At 41.9% G+C, this 17,084-nt stretch overlaps 1 protein-coding gene across 1 annotated transcript in view; it reads right to left on the bottom strand.

The window, feature by feature from the left end:
* The window catches only part of LOC102563473 (formin-H), a 57,269-nt gene extending 40,791 nt beyond the window's left edge, over positions 1 to 16,478 (bottom strand). The window contains exons 1-2 of the mRNA XM_019484510.2: positions 16,129 to 16,478; positions 2,513 to 2,644 (exon numbers count right to left, since the gene is read on the bottom strand). Coding sequence (XP_019340055.2) covers positions 2,513 to 2,644; positions 16,129 to 16,164 — 168 coding nt within the window. The 5' untranslated portion in view covers positions 16,165 to 16,478. The remainder of the gene's footprint in view (positions 1 to 2,512; positions 2,645 to 16,128) is intronic.
* Positions 16,479 to 17,084: the final 606 nt, after the last annotated feature.

Genomic DNA, 17,084 nt, shown 5'->3' with positions numbered 1-17,084 from the left:
TGAGAGAGGAGACGAGTAAGTGGAAGATAGAAGTAGAAAGAGACAGAATTCAAAGAGCATGCAATAAGGTAGAACCAAGACCATGGAACTGTACTAACAGCATTTAAAACAATACAAATGTGTAGGCAGTCTGCTAACCAGACTAAGTAGCAAACAAAGAGGGCATCAGTCTTGGAAGAAAAACATTTTCATCGAGCCATGGTACAAGATGCAGTAGAACTACAGAGAAAGGATGATATTGAAGTTGATGTTGATATACCAAAGCACGATTTAATATCTCGCCTGTGAAACTGGCTGCTGCGTTTTCACACGCACATAGGTCAAAATTTGATTTAGTTCTCATAATTATAATCTACAATAGAGTGGGTTGCAGAGGAGGAACCGTTGATAAAGCACTATTTCTAGAACAGATAATCTGTGTGTGTCCCATTAACAATAATTCACTTTAGGGGACTTTCTTTGCAACACAGACTTAGCTTTTGTTTTAATTCATATTGACAGAGCCTCTTTAGAGTCATAAAATTAAAGAGAGTCATTCATTTAGCCTGTAACCTTTGATTCAATCATCTTTACATCTCTTCTGTAAACTCCTGCCCTCAGTGTTTTTTCCATACACTTTTTCCAGGTATACACAATCATATAGTTGTAATATAAATTACTTTTTAGAGTTATGCAAAAGGACTTACAAAATGGCAGATGCCTTTGCAGAAAATAGTCTGGAAATGTTAAGCTGCAGTAAGTAGGAAATAAATTGATAAATGTCATAGCTACAAGCACCCAGTTTAAAGACAATTATTTCTTTTGCCTGAATAAGAACATAGTAAAATAAAATAAAAAAGTAAGGATCATCAAAAGCTAGGCTCCCAACTGCTCATTCTAACTCCATTCTGTTTCATTACTTGATAAAGAAAATGTAGCTCCTTTTTTTCCTTACTTTGATAAAATCGTATCCATATTGTCCCACGTGACCCAGCCTAACCCCCAGCTGCTTCGAGCTGTTCTGCCAAGCAGAGCTCAACTCTCTCTCTGCAGATTTTTTTAATTCTTCTAGATGAGTCCTATGCAAACAGAGAACTTAAGAAGTGCTGTAGAAACTTATTAAAAAGCAAACCCAAAAGGCATTTAGAAGAGTTCTCAGGACATGACACCCATATTTTAAAGTCACTAGCAGCTTCTCTGGCATGAAACATTTTCTGATTGTGTCATTAACAATGGAAGAGATTTTAATAGTTCCCATAGATGTTTGCACAGGACGCTGGTTTTAAAACTCCCATCCTAGAAGGCTAGCAGATAGGGAAATAATATTGGAAACTGCTCAATTCAGTGAAGGTGACCAATTGTGGCAGGTAAGGACTTGAGATTAGGCAGGGTTGACAGAAGATACCAGGAAGAAATGAAAGAACTGGAAAGGGAAAAGGCCAGACTGATGAGAGGAGAAGTAAGGACCTGCTCACTGAAAGAACATGAGAACTGGGAAGAAGCCAGAGGCAACTGAAGGATAAGGAGTCTGTTTCAAAGATCGGTCCTTTCAGGAAGGTAGCATGCAGCTTTTGCTTTAGGTTCATTCTGACCCACCTTCATCAGCTCCCACCCCTATCTGAGCCACATGGTATCAGCTTCTTTCACTTGCACATGAGCAAAAGAGGAAACTGTTGATAAGTTTATTTCTTTACAGTGAACCACAAAGGCTTTCATGGCAGATAAACTTTGTGCTTCACAAGGAACATGCCAGGGGTGGGGCCTACCCATCTGATCTAAGCAAAAAAAAATTCAACACAAGGCTAGAGCCTCAGGCTCAATACAAGATCCTGTGTTTTGGGAATCACTTTGCGATTCAGATTATCCTTGGCTGACTAGGAATCGAATCAGACCCAAAGGGAGTGTAGAACAGCTCCAGTTTATACCAGACTATCCTCAATTCCTTGGGGCCACTTCCAGGGGAAAGCCCTGGTAACTTTTCTCCCAGATATGCCTCTTACAGCTCAACTACAGTGTACCCACACTCGCTAACACTGCTATCCATGCAAGGAGAGATCCTTGGTTGCTTTGTGCCTCACTGGCATCACAAAACTACTGCAGAAATCGATGCATCTCATTTCTGAGGATTCTTTCAATGCTGAGAGTACACAGGCCATGGGTGGCCACCATGCCGTCTCCTGTTATGCCATCGCACCAGGGACCTAGGATAACCTGCAGCTCCTGCAAACACATGAGTTAGCTTTAGACTAGCCAACTCCAGTACCAACAGCAAGAGAGCTGCAGCAGCATGGGGTTCATTCTGGGTTGTAAAACCCATCTGGGAATGGGTTAGATATTCAGGCTGAGAGCTATGGTCATACTGCTATTGATGCCCAGAGCAAATAGTTAAAGCTAAGTTGTAAATGTCTATATGAGTAGCAATCACACCCTTGACTACAGTGTAGACACACCCTCCTGCCAATCACAGAAACTTTACAGGACAGAGTAATTCAATCTGAAATTATTGCACAACAAATAAAAGGAGACATCTTACCATTTGAAGTGTTGATTTGGCACCTTCCATTTCTGTACACATCTCTTTCTGTGCCAAATCCAAAGCTCCTTCAATGCTCAGTTCTTTATTTTTCACCATGTTCATAATTTTCAGGATTTTTTCCTGGCTTAGCTACAGTACAAATCAACAAAGAATTTTTAAGGAGTGTTTTCTCACCGAGCTATTGAGCATGGAACAGTTACAGTTACAACAGCTGCCATAAAATTACAATTTCATTCATATTTTATGTTTTATCGACAACCTGCCCAGCAAATATAATCTTCCTTTGAAGCCCAGTGAGAACCTACAAGATATCAAATATACTGGCATTTGTACAATTTCAGAATACAGGGTGGTAGTACTTGGAACTAAAATTGCTGGGAGGAAATCTTTTTTTTTTTTAACTTGGAAAATTCAGCAAGAAGTGAGAATATCAATTTTTATGCCTGACTGTGTCTTACCTATGGCATGAAGTATCACATACAAACAATGCAAAAGCAAATCAGCAATATGCAGGGTGAATGGAAAAAGAAGTACAATCCAGATATGACTGTCCCAGCAATATGTTGAAATACATTAACAATACAGCACTTATACACTGATTTCAGTTTTGCACAAACAAAAGGACACTCTGTTTGCTTCCACATAAATAATTCCTTCCTTTTCAATGCATCTTGTGGGGGTTTTAACGTCAGATAAGACTCAAAAGGCAAAAAAGGAAATTGCCTGGAACTGCAATGGCTTACATTGTTATTGAAACATTTTCATAGGCGTTTACTTCTGTTTGTAGAAGGAATAAACAATTGTCATTTCAGAGCAGACCAGTGGTTAATAGAGTCCAATATCCTAAACAGTGCCCAGTCCCAAATGCGGAGGAAGAAGGTGTCCACAATGCATTGGGTGGGCCTGTCCAGAGGGTCCTCATTCTTCATAGTGCTCAGTGCTTAAGTCCTCTTGTTCTGCTTATATTATGGGCTCCTTTTGAAAGGAACCCCTGAACCCTTATGCACTTTTTGAAAGGGCTGAGGCAGTGGGGACCAACCTTGTTTGGCAGGCACGTAGTCCCACACCCTCCCTACGTGCCAATCCAATCTTTGTCCTTTACCTGATCTGCTGCTCTGCTGTCTGCCCTGTGCTCCTTGCCTGCTCTGTAGGGCTGTGCAAAGGCCTACAGAGCAGTGAGTCTGTTCACTACCCATCTAAACTCACAGAAAAGCTCACAGAAAACCATACAACTCAGATCGATTCCACCTTGGGCTTTCTGAATGTCTGTACCTAGCCCTTGACATTTGTTATATGAGCAAGTCCTGCACAAAAGCCAGGGCCACTGGGGGCAGCACGTTTCCACCCTCCCAAATTGGCATTGCTCCAGGAACCAGAGCAGCATCCAGTCAGGGGCTATTCGAGCCCATGTGCATTTCTCCAGGGCTACCTATAGCCTACAGCAAAAGCCACAATGGCAGTTACGCTCTTGGGCTTGTGAGAACCAGGTCAACATCCACCGATTTTTCCTGTAAACCCCTTCAGCAGCATGTAGCAGACAATAAGAATCCCTCCCTCTGGTTTCTAGGTACGATGCATTTTAATTTTTATTTCCTAGCGCCAGTCTGCTGCGACGGGCCTGGGTTATAATATGTCAATGCAGAGGTCAGCATCTACTGACTAGTGAGCTGCACTATATTAACCACACTTAACATGACTATATCAGACCTTGTACATCAGCTACTGTATCCGCATAAACACTGCATTTCTTATCTCCAGCAAAAACACAGAAATAATAAACAAATAAACAAGTATTTTGCTTCTAAGAATTGGGACTTTCCATGCTAATACAAAGCAACTTATGGTACAACTCCCACCTCCAAATTATAAAGAGAGCTCTGAGGAAAGAATAAAAGCAGTCGGATAATGCATTCACATTTGCTGAGGCACATAAGTTTCTTACCATGAGCTCCACATCCTAGATTTGAATTTTAAATGGTGATATATTTATCACACACAGATACTGTATATAATTATATCTTAACAAGATAATTCCCCACTGAGCAGCTTGCATGTAAACAAACAGGACTTTAGGTATGTGTACATTAAATATATATATGTATATAAATAAATAAATAAATAAATAAATATGCATAGTTTCCTTAAGGCTAAATTCTGTCACTTAAATGTGATATCACATTGGCACAGGAAAGCCTTTCCCTGTAGGGAGTTGGTTAATGTTATCAAAACTGTTGAGGCAAAAAATTTTGCATGGGTATATAGTCCAAAGGTAAAATCCTGGCCCCAGTGGCACTATGCTCATTCAGCACAGTAGGAAAAAGATTTCACCTCAATTGGTCAAATCCTAACACAAGCACACAAGTATCTGGATATATTTACAGATGCCTGGTTTTGTGCATATTACTACATTACGTGCCTGTACAATAGATGTACATAAATCCCAGTTTCTACCCAAACTGTAGCATTTTCTAGAGTTGAAAAGAACACAATAATTTCATTTGGGGGGTGGAAAAACAGACACTTTTAAATTTGTTTCCCATGATGTGAAACACTTGGGTTCAAGTTCTGGCTGTGAAGTGGGCAGATTCCTGAATCAGGATGGCCAGGTACAGACACTACACTTTACCAGTATACATGACTGGAAATCGGTCTATACCCATAACAGAACAGAAGTTTGGCACACAACACCAGTCTATACCCATAAGAAAACAGAAGTCTGGCATGCATAAGCTGGTTTAAAAATGGCAGAACCCAGTCTAAGATTTGCACCCCGAACCAAGGGGCAAATGTGTCTTCTGTTCACTACCAATCTAAACTATGCCGCTTACAGAAAACCGCATACTGTGGATTGATTCTGCCTCGGGCTTTTCGAATGCCTGTACCTAGCTAAAGGGTCCTAACTAATCTGTCCTGGACTAAAAAAAATTCCCGAAAGGATTTTCATTAAAACCAGTTACATTTGCATGAAATCTGGGGAGAGATGTAGTATTGGGGAAAGTTTGGAGTATTTTGCAGTTTGGGAATTTTGGGGAGGACTTGGTCAAAAAAAAACTCCTTCATGTGAGAATTGGAAACATTTTTTAAAGTTCTAATATTGTCTCACTTCAGTTACATGGGCAGAAAAGTGCATGATCTTTTGTGCAGCCAAAACCCCTTCTCCATATTTTTTCTCACCTGCTCCATTATGGACTGGTAGAAGTCTCTGTTAAAACCGGGTGCCGACTTTGCCAAAGACATTAGAACAACATGAAACATCTCTTAATTTTCTTAATAATGTATGAAGACAAATGTTTGCAATGGAGAAGCGAGCAATTTAGCAAGACATAAATTTCAGGAGATTAGTTACTAAATTAAGCTGCTTCCACTTAATGCATTCCCCAGAGAGAGCACAAAACCCCAATGCTTGATCCTGTTATTTTTAATAGCATGATTGTGCTTTGAATGCCACTGCTTTGCTTCTCATTACACATATATAAAATGCTTTAAACACACATAGGAGGAAAAAAAAGAGGTTTTCAGCTGATGAGATGTATTAAAATTATTTGTCACCAGTCTGTCTGGCTTGTTGCTGTTTTTGACAGTCACATTAGCATGGTATTTCACTTGCAAACAGGATTCGAGTAGCATATCCTGACCTTTATAGTTCTGTATCTGTGGGGCTTTTTTCTCAGCACATCACGGTGACTGTAATGCTCAGTTTTTGTTTGTTTGGCTTTGGTTTTCCTAAAAGCAAAACAGCTTTGTCAAATTATCTGCTGAAATGTCACTGTCAGGCCATGATACATTCTCTAACGGGATGTGACCAGTGCAATCAGACGTAACATTCTAATATGAGGTTCAAAACTGCTTTGAAAAGAAAAATTAAAGTGTCTCTATAGTAGAAGATACACATTATGGAAATGTGTAACAATTCCATTAATAACATATGCCATTTGCTACCAGGTTAAAGCTGCTTATTTGCTATAAACATGAAATTCATGTCATCCACTAAAGCTTTGGATTTAGATGGGTACAAATCTGATTTGAAAATAAACCCCTATTCTCTCAATTGAGGAAAGCAATGAAAACAAGTGGATGTGCAAGACCTGTCTATGCATTGTATGTACAATCCTCTCTTCTCTGCCCAATATTTGGATCATAACAAAATTGGGACAGCAATTCAAAAAGCATCCAAAATTGCAGGTAGTTTGACACAGCAGAAACAGACTACACTATGATGGTCTATAGCTCAGATCTCATGGGCAGAGGGAGAGAAGAGTCAAGGACAGCTGGCTATTCATTAAGGAAGCCTTACTGAGAGTGAAGGAACAAACCATCCCAACGTGCAGGAAGACTAGCAAGTATGGTAGAAGACCAGCTTGGTTTAGCAGCGAGTTCTTCAATAAACTAACTCACAAAAAGGAAGCTTGTAAGACGTGGAAATTTGGACAAATAAATTGGAAGGAGTATAGCAGCATTGCTCGGACTTGCAGGGATGAAGTCAGGAAAGCCAAAATACAATTGGAGTTGCAGCTAGCAAGGGACATGAGTGGTAACAAGAAGGGTTTCTACAAGTATGTTGGTAGCAAAAGGAGGATCAGGGAAAGTGTGGCTCCCTTACTGAATGGGGGAGGCAACCTTGTGACAGAGGATGCAGAAAAAGCTGAAGTACTCAATGCCTTTTTTGCCTCAGTCTTCACAGGCAAGGTCAGCTCCCAGACTACTGCACCAGGCAGCACAGTTTGGGGAAGAGGTGAGCAGCCAACGGTGGCAAAAGAATAGGTTGGGGACTATTTAGAAAAGCTGGACATGTGCAAGTCCATGGGGATGGATGGGATGCACCCAAGGGCACTAAGGGAGTTGGCTGATGAGACGTCAGAGCCACTGGCCATCATCATTAAAAACTCATGATGATCAGGAGAGGTCCTGGATAACTGGAAAATATAGTGCCCATATTTAAGAAAGGGATAAAGGATGAACCAGGGAACTACAGACCAGTCAGCCTCACCTCATTCCCTGGAGCAGATCCTCAAGAAATCCATCTTGAAGCACTTGGGAGAGAAGAAGGTGATTAGGAACAGTCAGCATGGATTCACCAAGGGCAAGTCATGCCTGACCAACCTGATTGCTTTCTACGATGAGGTGACCGGCTCTGTGGATGTGGGGAGACCAGTGGATGTGGTGTACCTTGATTTTAGCAAGGCTTTTGATATGGTCTCCCACAACATTCTCACAGGCAAGCTAAAGAAATAAAGGTTAAATGAATGGACTGTAAGGTGGATAAAAAAATTGGCTGGAGCATCAGGCTCAGAGGGTAGTAATCAATGACTCACTGCCTAGTTGGTAGCCAGTATCAAGTGGGGTGCCCCAGGGGGTGGTCCTGGGGCTGGTTTTGTTCAATGTCTTCATCAATAACCTGGAAGATGGCAAGTTTGCAGCTGACACCAAGCTGGGGGGAGTAGTAAATGTGCTCAAGGGTAAGGCTAGGATTTAGAGTGACCTAGACAAATTGGAGGATTGGGCCAAAAGAAGTCTCTTGAGGTTCAACAAGGACAAATGCAAAGTCCTGCACTTAGGACAGAACAACCCCATGCACCGGTACAGGCTGGGGGCTGGCTGGCTGGGCAGCAGCTCTGCAGAAAAGGGCCTGGGGCTTACAGTGGACAATAAGCTGAATATGAGCCTGCAGTGTGCCCTTGTTGCCAAGAAGGCTATCGGCATATGGGGCTGCATTGGTAGGTGTGTTGCTAGCAGATCAAGGGAACTGATTATTCTCTTCTATTCAGCACTGGTGGGGCCACATCTGTAGTGCTATGTTCAGTTTTGGGCCCCCCACTACAGAAAGGATGTGGACAAATTGGAGAGAGTCCAGTAGAGGGCAACAAAAATGGTGAGGGGGCTGAGGGACATGACTTATGAAGAAAGAATGAGGGAACTGGGCTTATTTAGTTTAGAGAAGAAGATACTGGGGGAATTTAATTGCAGCCTTCAACTACCTGAAGGGGGTTTCGAAAGATGGAGCTGAACTGTTCTCAGTGGTGGCAGATGAAAGAACAAGAAACAACGGTCTCAAGATGCAGCAAGGGAAGTTTAGGTTAGATGTTAGGAAGAATTTTCTCACTAGGAGGGTAGTAAAACACTGGAACAGGTTACACAGAAAGGTGGTGGAGGAATTTGGAGGTTTTTAAGACCCAGCTAGACAAAGCTTTGGCTGGGATGATCTAGTTGGAGATGGTCCTAACTTGAGCAGGGGGTTGGACTAGATGACTTCCTGAGGTCCCTTCTAACCCTAATTTTCTATGAGTCTATGGCAGTGGGGTTTGGCACCAGGTACTACAAAAAGGAAGATACCCAGTGAAGAATTTTGTCAGGTTTACATAGCTGAAAACATTATCCTTCAGTGTCCTGAGTGAGAATTTCAGTGACAGCGAACCAATCTTGCAGAAATCCTACTGCACATGCAAACAGCCTATTTTAAATCCCAAGCATGTTAATTTTTATCAATGGGAAATTTTGTCCAATCATTGACTGAGAGGAGCATTCTCCCCGTCACACAAACAAAGTAAGTGATGTGTAGACAAGGGGTATGTGTGCATGACACTTTAAAGTGGACTAAATGCTTTTGCACTGCTTTAATAGTCTCAGTGTTTGCACACAGCGGCAGCATGTTGCGCATTAATTCCAGCCATTGTAGGAAATTCATGTAATGCGCCTTACATGACTTGGGGCGCAGCAAACTAACACTCCTTTGAGGAGTGTTAGTTTGCTGCTCTACTGCTGTGGAGCGAACCACCGGGCTCCGTGCAGCTCAGGGGCTCTGCAGGAAGCCTTGCAGGCAGTCTGGCGACAGCCCGGGAAAGCAGCTCTGCCCAAGAAAAGCAGCAAGCCTGATCTTTTTTTTTTTTCCCCCTGGAGCCTGCCTGCATGCATGAGCTGCATGGGGGCCCGGTGTTTCCCTCCGTGGCTGCACTGCTCCCCGGGACTGCCCATGCCGGGTGTCTGTGGGTGGGTGCCACCTGGGGAGGCAAGGCCACCACTGCTGCGGAGGGAAACACCAGCCCCCCCTGCAACCCAGGGACCACTTTGCCCACCAGCAGCTCACCCTCCCCTTCATTTCAATTTAGGGCCTCCGTTTCGTCTACACATGCCCAGAAGAGACACTAAAAAAAGGACAAAGGTTTCTATATGCTGTAGGACTCTAGAAGAGGGAAGTGCTTATTTTCAGATTGCTTTTTATTCCTAGCATCTAGCAGAATGGTCTTCTTCCTGATGTTTTTGGAATCAGTGTTTCAAGGGAAGAGAGGCATTGGCCAGAATGAAATAGGAAAGAAGCACGTAACAGCTGTTTTCTATACCATCCTACATACATGGGAAGTCTGAGCAGGTATTAGTACTGCCTGAGGCAGCATTAATACCGATGCCTGACTTCCTTCGCTGCAGGGGATGATGCCATCATTCTGCCAAAGGGAAAGGGAAACAGAAGGGCAAAATGCATAACAATTCTAGATCTACTAATGACAACTGAAAACCCAACCTCAGAGCTACAGCGTATCCTGGATTATCACATCTCGCCATTACAAGTGAAATGGGATGTTTATACACAAGTTTCCCAACCTTACAAGAGAAATATGGGCAAGAAGTACTCACTGCAGCATATCAGCCTGATTCTTTATATCCAACAGCTTGTCACAATTTCATTCACTTCAAAATGCGATTTTTTTTTTTTTGTGTTTAAAATGAATCTTAAAGGAACAATAAAAGGGTCTGTTTTTTTCTGGCAAAGAAGGCCCAAGTGGCTTTGAGGTAAAGCCTTGGGGGGGGTCATCTTTTGACTTAATGCCTTCCAACAACAGGTCACAGGGCCATCTACAAAACAAGTACATAGGGCAAACTTAAAATAAATGCCAGGATGCAATGCAGTTAGTGATTGGTGATGAAATGCACATCGTTACCTGTATGTTTCAAGCCATGCCTTGAACAAGAGAACTGGGGGGCTGTTTCTTTGTTTTGCTTTGCTTTGAAACAACCTCTCCATTTATAGCACTAAATTCAGAAGCTGCTGTACAGGGGTTCAAATCCACTGTTATCAGCTAAGTTGCACTCTTTTATGTTATGTCTAAACCTGGCCTGACGTACCTATCCCTTTGCAGCAGATGCTCCCAGAGATTAATTTTTTACTTTCATGGCTAAGGGATATTTGAAATACATTCATTTCTGAGCTACATTAATTTACATGAAATATCAGTACCGATGACTGATGTGATATTCCTAGCTGGCAATACCGTCTTCTGTAGCCGTTTATAGACATGGTCAAATATTATTTGTCAAATAATGCTGCTATTCATCAAATAAATTATTTGTCTGTAATAATATTTTGCATTATTTGTCCAGCTCTAAAACTGGTTGAATAATATCTGTCAACATTTATTCATAGAAGGCTGATAGTCATCAAAATATATTCTGTTTCCATTGAAATCCCTGAAGCTTTGCCATTGGCTTCAATAGAAGCTAGAACTGGCCCAAGGATATGTTATTGTAATTCATTCCATTAGAGATAGAAAGGTGCAGTGCCCTTAACACATTCACAAAAGAGACAGGGCAAGATTTGCAAAGGTATTTAGGTACCTAAAGATGCTTAGTGGGATTTATAGCTACCTAACACAGTTAGACCCTCTAAGTCCCATGATAGTCAGCACCAAACCAGCGCAGGCATTTTTTTTTAAATATCTACATGCAAATGTGGCCCATCTGCTCTGAGAAACTGGCAGTCTGCATGTGCAAAGTTATTGCTCAGGCATTTGTTAGATCAGCCCTTTACTGGTCCCTGCACTAGGAAAACACCTTTACCCTGATATCAGCTGGAGTGGATTATGATTTAGCTACCTACACAGGCAGGGCAAGCCCATGTCTGCCTCCCATTGCAGAAACATGCTGAAGGGGTGAATCCTCAGGGTCCAGGACATGAAACACTTTTATTCTTTTTGACATCAGTGACTCAGTTGTTGGCTATATAAACACTGCCTCAGACCTGTGCTGCAAAACCCCTGTGGAAGCTCGACAGTGTTGTTATAATATGTAGATCTCTACTAATGTAGATCTGTGCTTGTATTTAGTTTTATATTTGCTTGCACTGTTATTTGCACTGGGGGGCAAAGGGGGCTTCTCTTTGTCTCATTAGAGTCTTTCCGTATTTGTTTTGCATTTTAACGAAGTCCAAGATCTGAATGTAATGCATGGATGGCTTCATTACTATTTTTTGCAAGAACAGATTTTAAGAGAAAATGACTGGCAGATACTAAACAAATACTAATAATATAGCCAGATATTAAACAAACAGAGCCCAGAGTGAAGAATATTTTGGTGCCAGAAAAGAGAGATGTTCTTTGAAAATTCCCAGCTCCAAGGCAGCACCTGCTATTTCATCACCGTGCTGGGCTGGTTATCGTGAAGCCTCAGCATTACTGTTATGACAAAGTACCAAAGTGCAAGACCCATGAAGAAACCCTCCATAGTAAAAGGTGCTCATCATAAGACATCTGATGAGGATTTTCCTGACCTAGACACCAAGTGCTCCAGATCCCATCTGAAGAAGGCATGAAAAATGGCATGGACAATATGAGGCAAGGGGGAGGATGCTCCCAAAGCTTTTGAAAAATCATATCTTGATGCACAGAGCCCCAAAAGCATGCAGCTCGGCCCTCTGCAATTAAATCAACACCCTTTTAAAATCTTCCCACCTTAGAGAGCAGGGAGGATGACGAAGAGAAAGGATAGGGAAGAGGTTGAGGGAACTATCCCCTAGAGAGTAAATACTATCAACACATTAATGGTCATTCTAGTTTGACGACCGCATCTATTTAGTGGCAGTTATCTAGTGAGGTGACTGGATGTGGAAAGTTTAGGTTAACAAGCATATCAGCAGAGCACCGAGGAGAAATGTTTGTGCTTTTATTTCCTCAAATGAAAATGTACTCTCTTCTTTGAAGGGCATTGTCATAACTCCTCTCTTCAGCCATTTCCATCATCCTAAGCCTCAAGCAGTCACCCCATGTTAAGGAAAAGACCCTAGGAGAGAGAAACAAATTGGTGTACCCAAACACCAATGACAATACCTTGTAAAAGGCTCAGCCACCAAATCTTGGTGATTTAAAAAATACCTCCAAGCCCCTAACTCAGGCTGATAGTCTGGGGGATGACAGAAGGGCACTCGCACGTGGACAAGTGGCATTTGCTGAGCTGGGTGCTGGAAATCAACCTTTTGCTAAAATGGAGGGCATGGATGTCAGGGTAACGTCTCAGAGTAAACCACTTCCCAACCAGCTTTACCAACATTTTCTATGATGAATGCCTTGACCAATCAGCAGAAAAATCTGAGCTCACTCAGTTTTCACTTTTGCTTTGCAGTTACATTTGAGCTATTATTAAAGCAGATTAGAAACCAATTTACAGTTTTGCATACTGCATGCATCCTCCCGATTCATTTTTCTCTTCTTGTGATGGCCTCCTCTGTAGACTCAGAAACACGAAGTCTTGAAAGAATATACATAGTTCAGTGAATATTTTTCTTCCATATGGCTGAGTTTATAAAAGTGGACTAATTGAGTCCAGTCTGGATTAACAAGTGGATTCAGTTTGCCTTTAAATCAGATACTGATGTGAGATTTTTCAGAAGTGCTCAGTAGTTAAGCCTACTCGACTCACACTGAATTCAAAGACAAAACTCCCATTGAAATTGATGGGAACAGAGTTAAAATCAAGGCCAAACACTTTTGAAAGGAAATGATACGTACCCTTCATTTCTATCTCTGTGTTGCCTTGTTCAGTGGGCCTCTAGTATCCATTTGCAGTCCTTAAGAATTACCACAGCAGAAACAAGAAGTGTCCTGTGTACTTTAGTGGCTGCTGTATGGTTTCAAGGCAGTGCCTAAGAAGTATGAACAAACCTACTGTTTATTATCTGTGTGTAGCTGAGAAGCTCCCAGGTGTAACTTTACATTTTTACTACTTAATGGACTGAAAATAAAATAATAGGGAAACTGGTTGATACATTGCTGCATCAGTTCATTACTAAAGTAATAATGCCCTGTGCCTTTTAATTACAGTAATTAAAATAATCCACAGTGGTAAGAACTGTAGAGGATTATCATATTTGCTTATTAACATGATAGTCCAATTAGTCCTGTGATGAAACAGTGATTACCAAGCTATTAAAAAGTGACATCTCATTATTTTGGAGAAATTTATGAGGATTTCCGTTCAGAGGTTTGTTTACAAATCTCAACTTGCTCCATCAGATCTTGTTAAAAGGAAAGATGCAGAATGGGAGAGAACGCGGTTGCCAAGGACCAGACCTCTTAGACGCTGGTCAGCTCCATGAGTTGGTCTAACTGGGATTTCAAGATGAGTTATCAGAACACATTAAGTGACATGTACTGACTAACACATGCCAAAAATGGAGTGTAGATAAGGCAATGTGGGCTTTAACATATGTTCAGGTGATTGGATGAAGCCTAGACTAACTCAGTCAGTGTTGCCTTTCCCTTTGAGAAGCTTGGCTGTATTTGCCGGGTTCCTAATTTCAAGACATTGTCCTAATCTGTGGACAAAACACAGCTCATCAATGCTATGAATCTCTTGAAAAGTCTCCAATTGGCTCAATTCTAGGAGGCTTCACTGAAGAAGTCTGCTGTTGACCCTCTGAACACCCTGTGGCTTTCTTCAGTACCTGATGAGCTGCTTCAGTTCACGTAGCAGGGGCATGGAAATGCAACAAAGTCGGCCCTCCTATGTTTGATTCGGTGCTGCACAAGAAAGTTGACATTCTCCGTTTGTTGGACAAGAAACAGGGAAGGTCAGGGATAGCCACAGTGCTTCCCATTCCCATGTAGATTTGTTATCCTGCCTGAACCCAAAGTACTTCACACTTGCACAGCAGCTTTCATCCAACAGCTTCAAAGCACCCTAAAAACATTTACAGCACCAGTGGGAGCAGATAATCTGTTAACCCTGAACCCCTCTGTTCTGCATGACAATTAGTAACCATGAACAAAAAGGGGTTAGATGTTTTGCACTCCCCCTCTCTGACCACAGAGTGGATCATTAGAGATCTCAAGAGGACAAGAGGACATCAACATGAAAAACATGCCTCTTTCTGGTGGCAAGGACTATACCAGAAGCACATGAATGTGCACATCAGAATATATGGATTCATTTGGCCTTATTTAAAAGGAAGTGATCCCTTGATAAATACATAATGAAAACCTTCCTTAAGCAACCTTAGAAAAGACCAGCAAAAAATAAAAAGATCAATCATTTAAAAGAGGTGGCCTTTAACTAAAAGTCTAACAAAAATTGTACAGGGAAGCCTTGGGGATATAGTACTTTAAAGTGGTTGATTAATGCAAAGTAGAGTGGAAAGGCAGAGAGGCCCACAGCGATTCTGTGCACTACTGTAATGCTATCAGCTCCCGCTGGAATCAGGAGGAGCAAATATTTAGAAGACAGGTCTCAGGAAGGCTGAGGGCCAGATTTTCAACCAAGTACATACAAAAAGGCATGCAGGCTTTTTTCAAGCTTGTCCCAGGTGTGGAAATCCCCAGAGCATGCACAAATTGGGTTTTGTTCACATGCTGAACTGTGTGCATATGCAAGCTCTGCCTTGTATAAAACATCAGGGTAGTTGCATACCCCTGAGGCTCCTCCATTACATGCTGCAAGAAGTAGTAGCAATGATTCAAACACTGCGGCTGGCCTCCAAGACGGTATGGAGAGACCCCATGCAAGCAGCAGAAATGGAAACTTTCTTTAAATTTGACTTCTGCCTTCTCACTACCGTTATCATCAAAAGCTTTTCCAAAGGAAGCCTGGAGTGCCAGCTTGTGCTGAATAGTGCCAGATGTAACATGCAATTTAAGTCGAGTTCAAGCATTAGTAATTACCACAGTATCTAACATCTTTCAAATGTCACCCACCCCACCCTTTCTCCTGCACAGCTGCTCTTTCCCCCTTCATATTCAAGGAAGAATGGCTCTGGGCACCTCCACCAATGAAGACTGGCAGCACTCACTGGGCCCAGCTCTAGATCCACCCAAGCATGCAAGTGTTCATAACTATAAATCACCTTCTGACACAGGTATAATGCTAAAAGGAATATATACCTAGCAGAGGCTGTGGGACTTATTCTGATCCGGTGTAACCTAGCATAATCCTGTTCCCTTTAGTGAAAGGACCCATCTGCTTTTGTGCAAATAACAAAGAGTCTCTGTATTAATAAAGCTCTTCGGTGTCACATGGTAATACAAAGAAGCCTCCGGAGACAAGATTTTCAAGCTTCATACCAATGTTCATTATTACCCTATACAAAAACTATTTTTATATCAGTAGAGTCACATATTGTGGCTCTTACGGTTAAAGAAGCAGAGTCCCTTTAGCCTGTTTCAGACCTAACTTTATCACGTATCACATATTAAGCAGTGAGGGCTGGTATCACATAACAACAAACATGGCTAATCACTCCTACTGCCAATTCCCTACTAGGAAAACACAAAGCTGTTTTCAGTTTCTGAAATGCTGTCTCTTCACTTAGGCAAAACACATGCAGCTTTAACAGCACCAATAACCATTTCTGTCTTTACCTGGGGAAAAGTGTCTTGTGTCTTCTTCTTGTCCATGGCTGTGAAACTTCTGTTTGTTTCCTCAGTAACCCATAAGGTTACACCCAATAGTTTATTCACAAATCACACCTGTGCACTATTCTCCTTCTCTTGAAATCTCACAGCCACTCGCTTTGGCTTTTATTAAGTGTTATTTCCTTGTATGCTGAGAACTCAAAGAAACAACGATGCTGTGCTGCTTTTTGGCAGACCAGCTCTGTGGAAAAAGAAGAAGTAGAAGTTTTTTGTTTGCTTTCTCTTGACCTATGTATCTTTCAGTTACTTCCTGAAACCTGTGAGTCATGAATGCTAAATTATGATCTATTACTAAAACTGATTCTATCTGAACACGAACCAGTCCAGCTGCTAAAATAATATGCACCAGCAAGCATTACACAGTCTCTCAGAGAAGTTACAAAGATTCTTCCCACCCAGACTAGACTTTCATGGCTATAAGTTTCTGTGCACACTTCCATACCTCTAACGTGTGTGTTCAAACTCTGCTGTGAGCAAGTTGATAGGAGACAGGTGTAAATGCACCTTCATGTCCCCTGAGGATAGCACTGAAGGAAATCTCTGAATAGGCCAGCAGGTTTTAAAATAGACCTTGGCTCTTTGTCTAGGAGAAGAGCAGTCTAGTGTTTGTAAAAGAAAAAATGGGTTAAGAGTCAAGGATGTCTACTCTCTAATTCAAGCATGGACATTTATCTCCCTGCCTCAGTTTCCCTATCTCACATCAAGGTTTGTCTAATGTAAGATGCATACAGTACTAGCAACAGGGGTGGAGCCCAGGGCTCACCTTCCCAAAGCAGAGCCCTGCCCTCTCTGTTGCTTACTGGATTATTTGTTCATGTTAGATTGGGCTGTCATGGTGTAAGAAGCTGAAATAGCTCAGCAGCAGGGTCCAGAACCCAGGTCTCCCCCAACCTCCTAGGAAG

Source organism: Alligator mississippiensis, chromosome 9, assembly GCF_030867095.1.
Source record: "Alligator mississippiensis isolate rAllMis1 chromosome 9, rAllMis1, whole genome shotgun sequence".
Lineage (NCBI taxonomy): Eukaryota > Metazoa > Chordata > Crocodylia > Alligatoridae > Alligator > Alligator mississippiensis.
The sequence above is the reverse complement of the archived record's forward strand: the minus strand, read 5'-3'. Positions and strand labels throughout refer to the sequence as shown.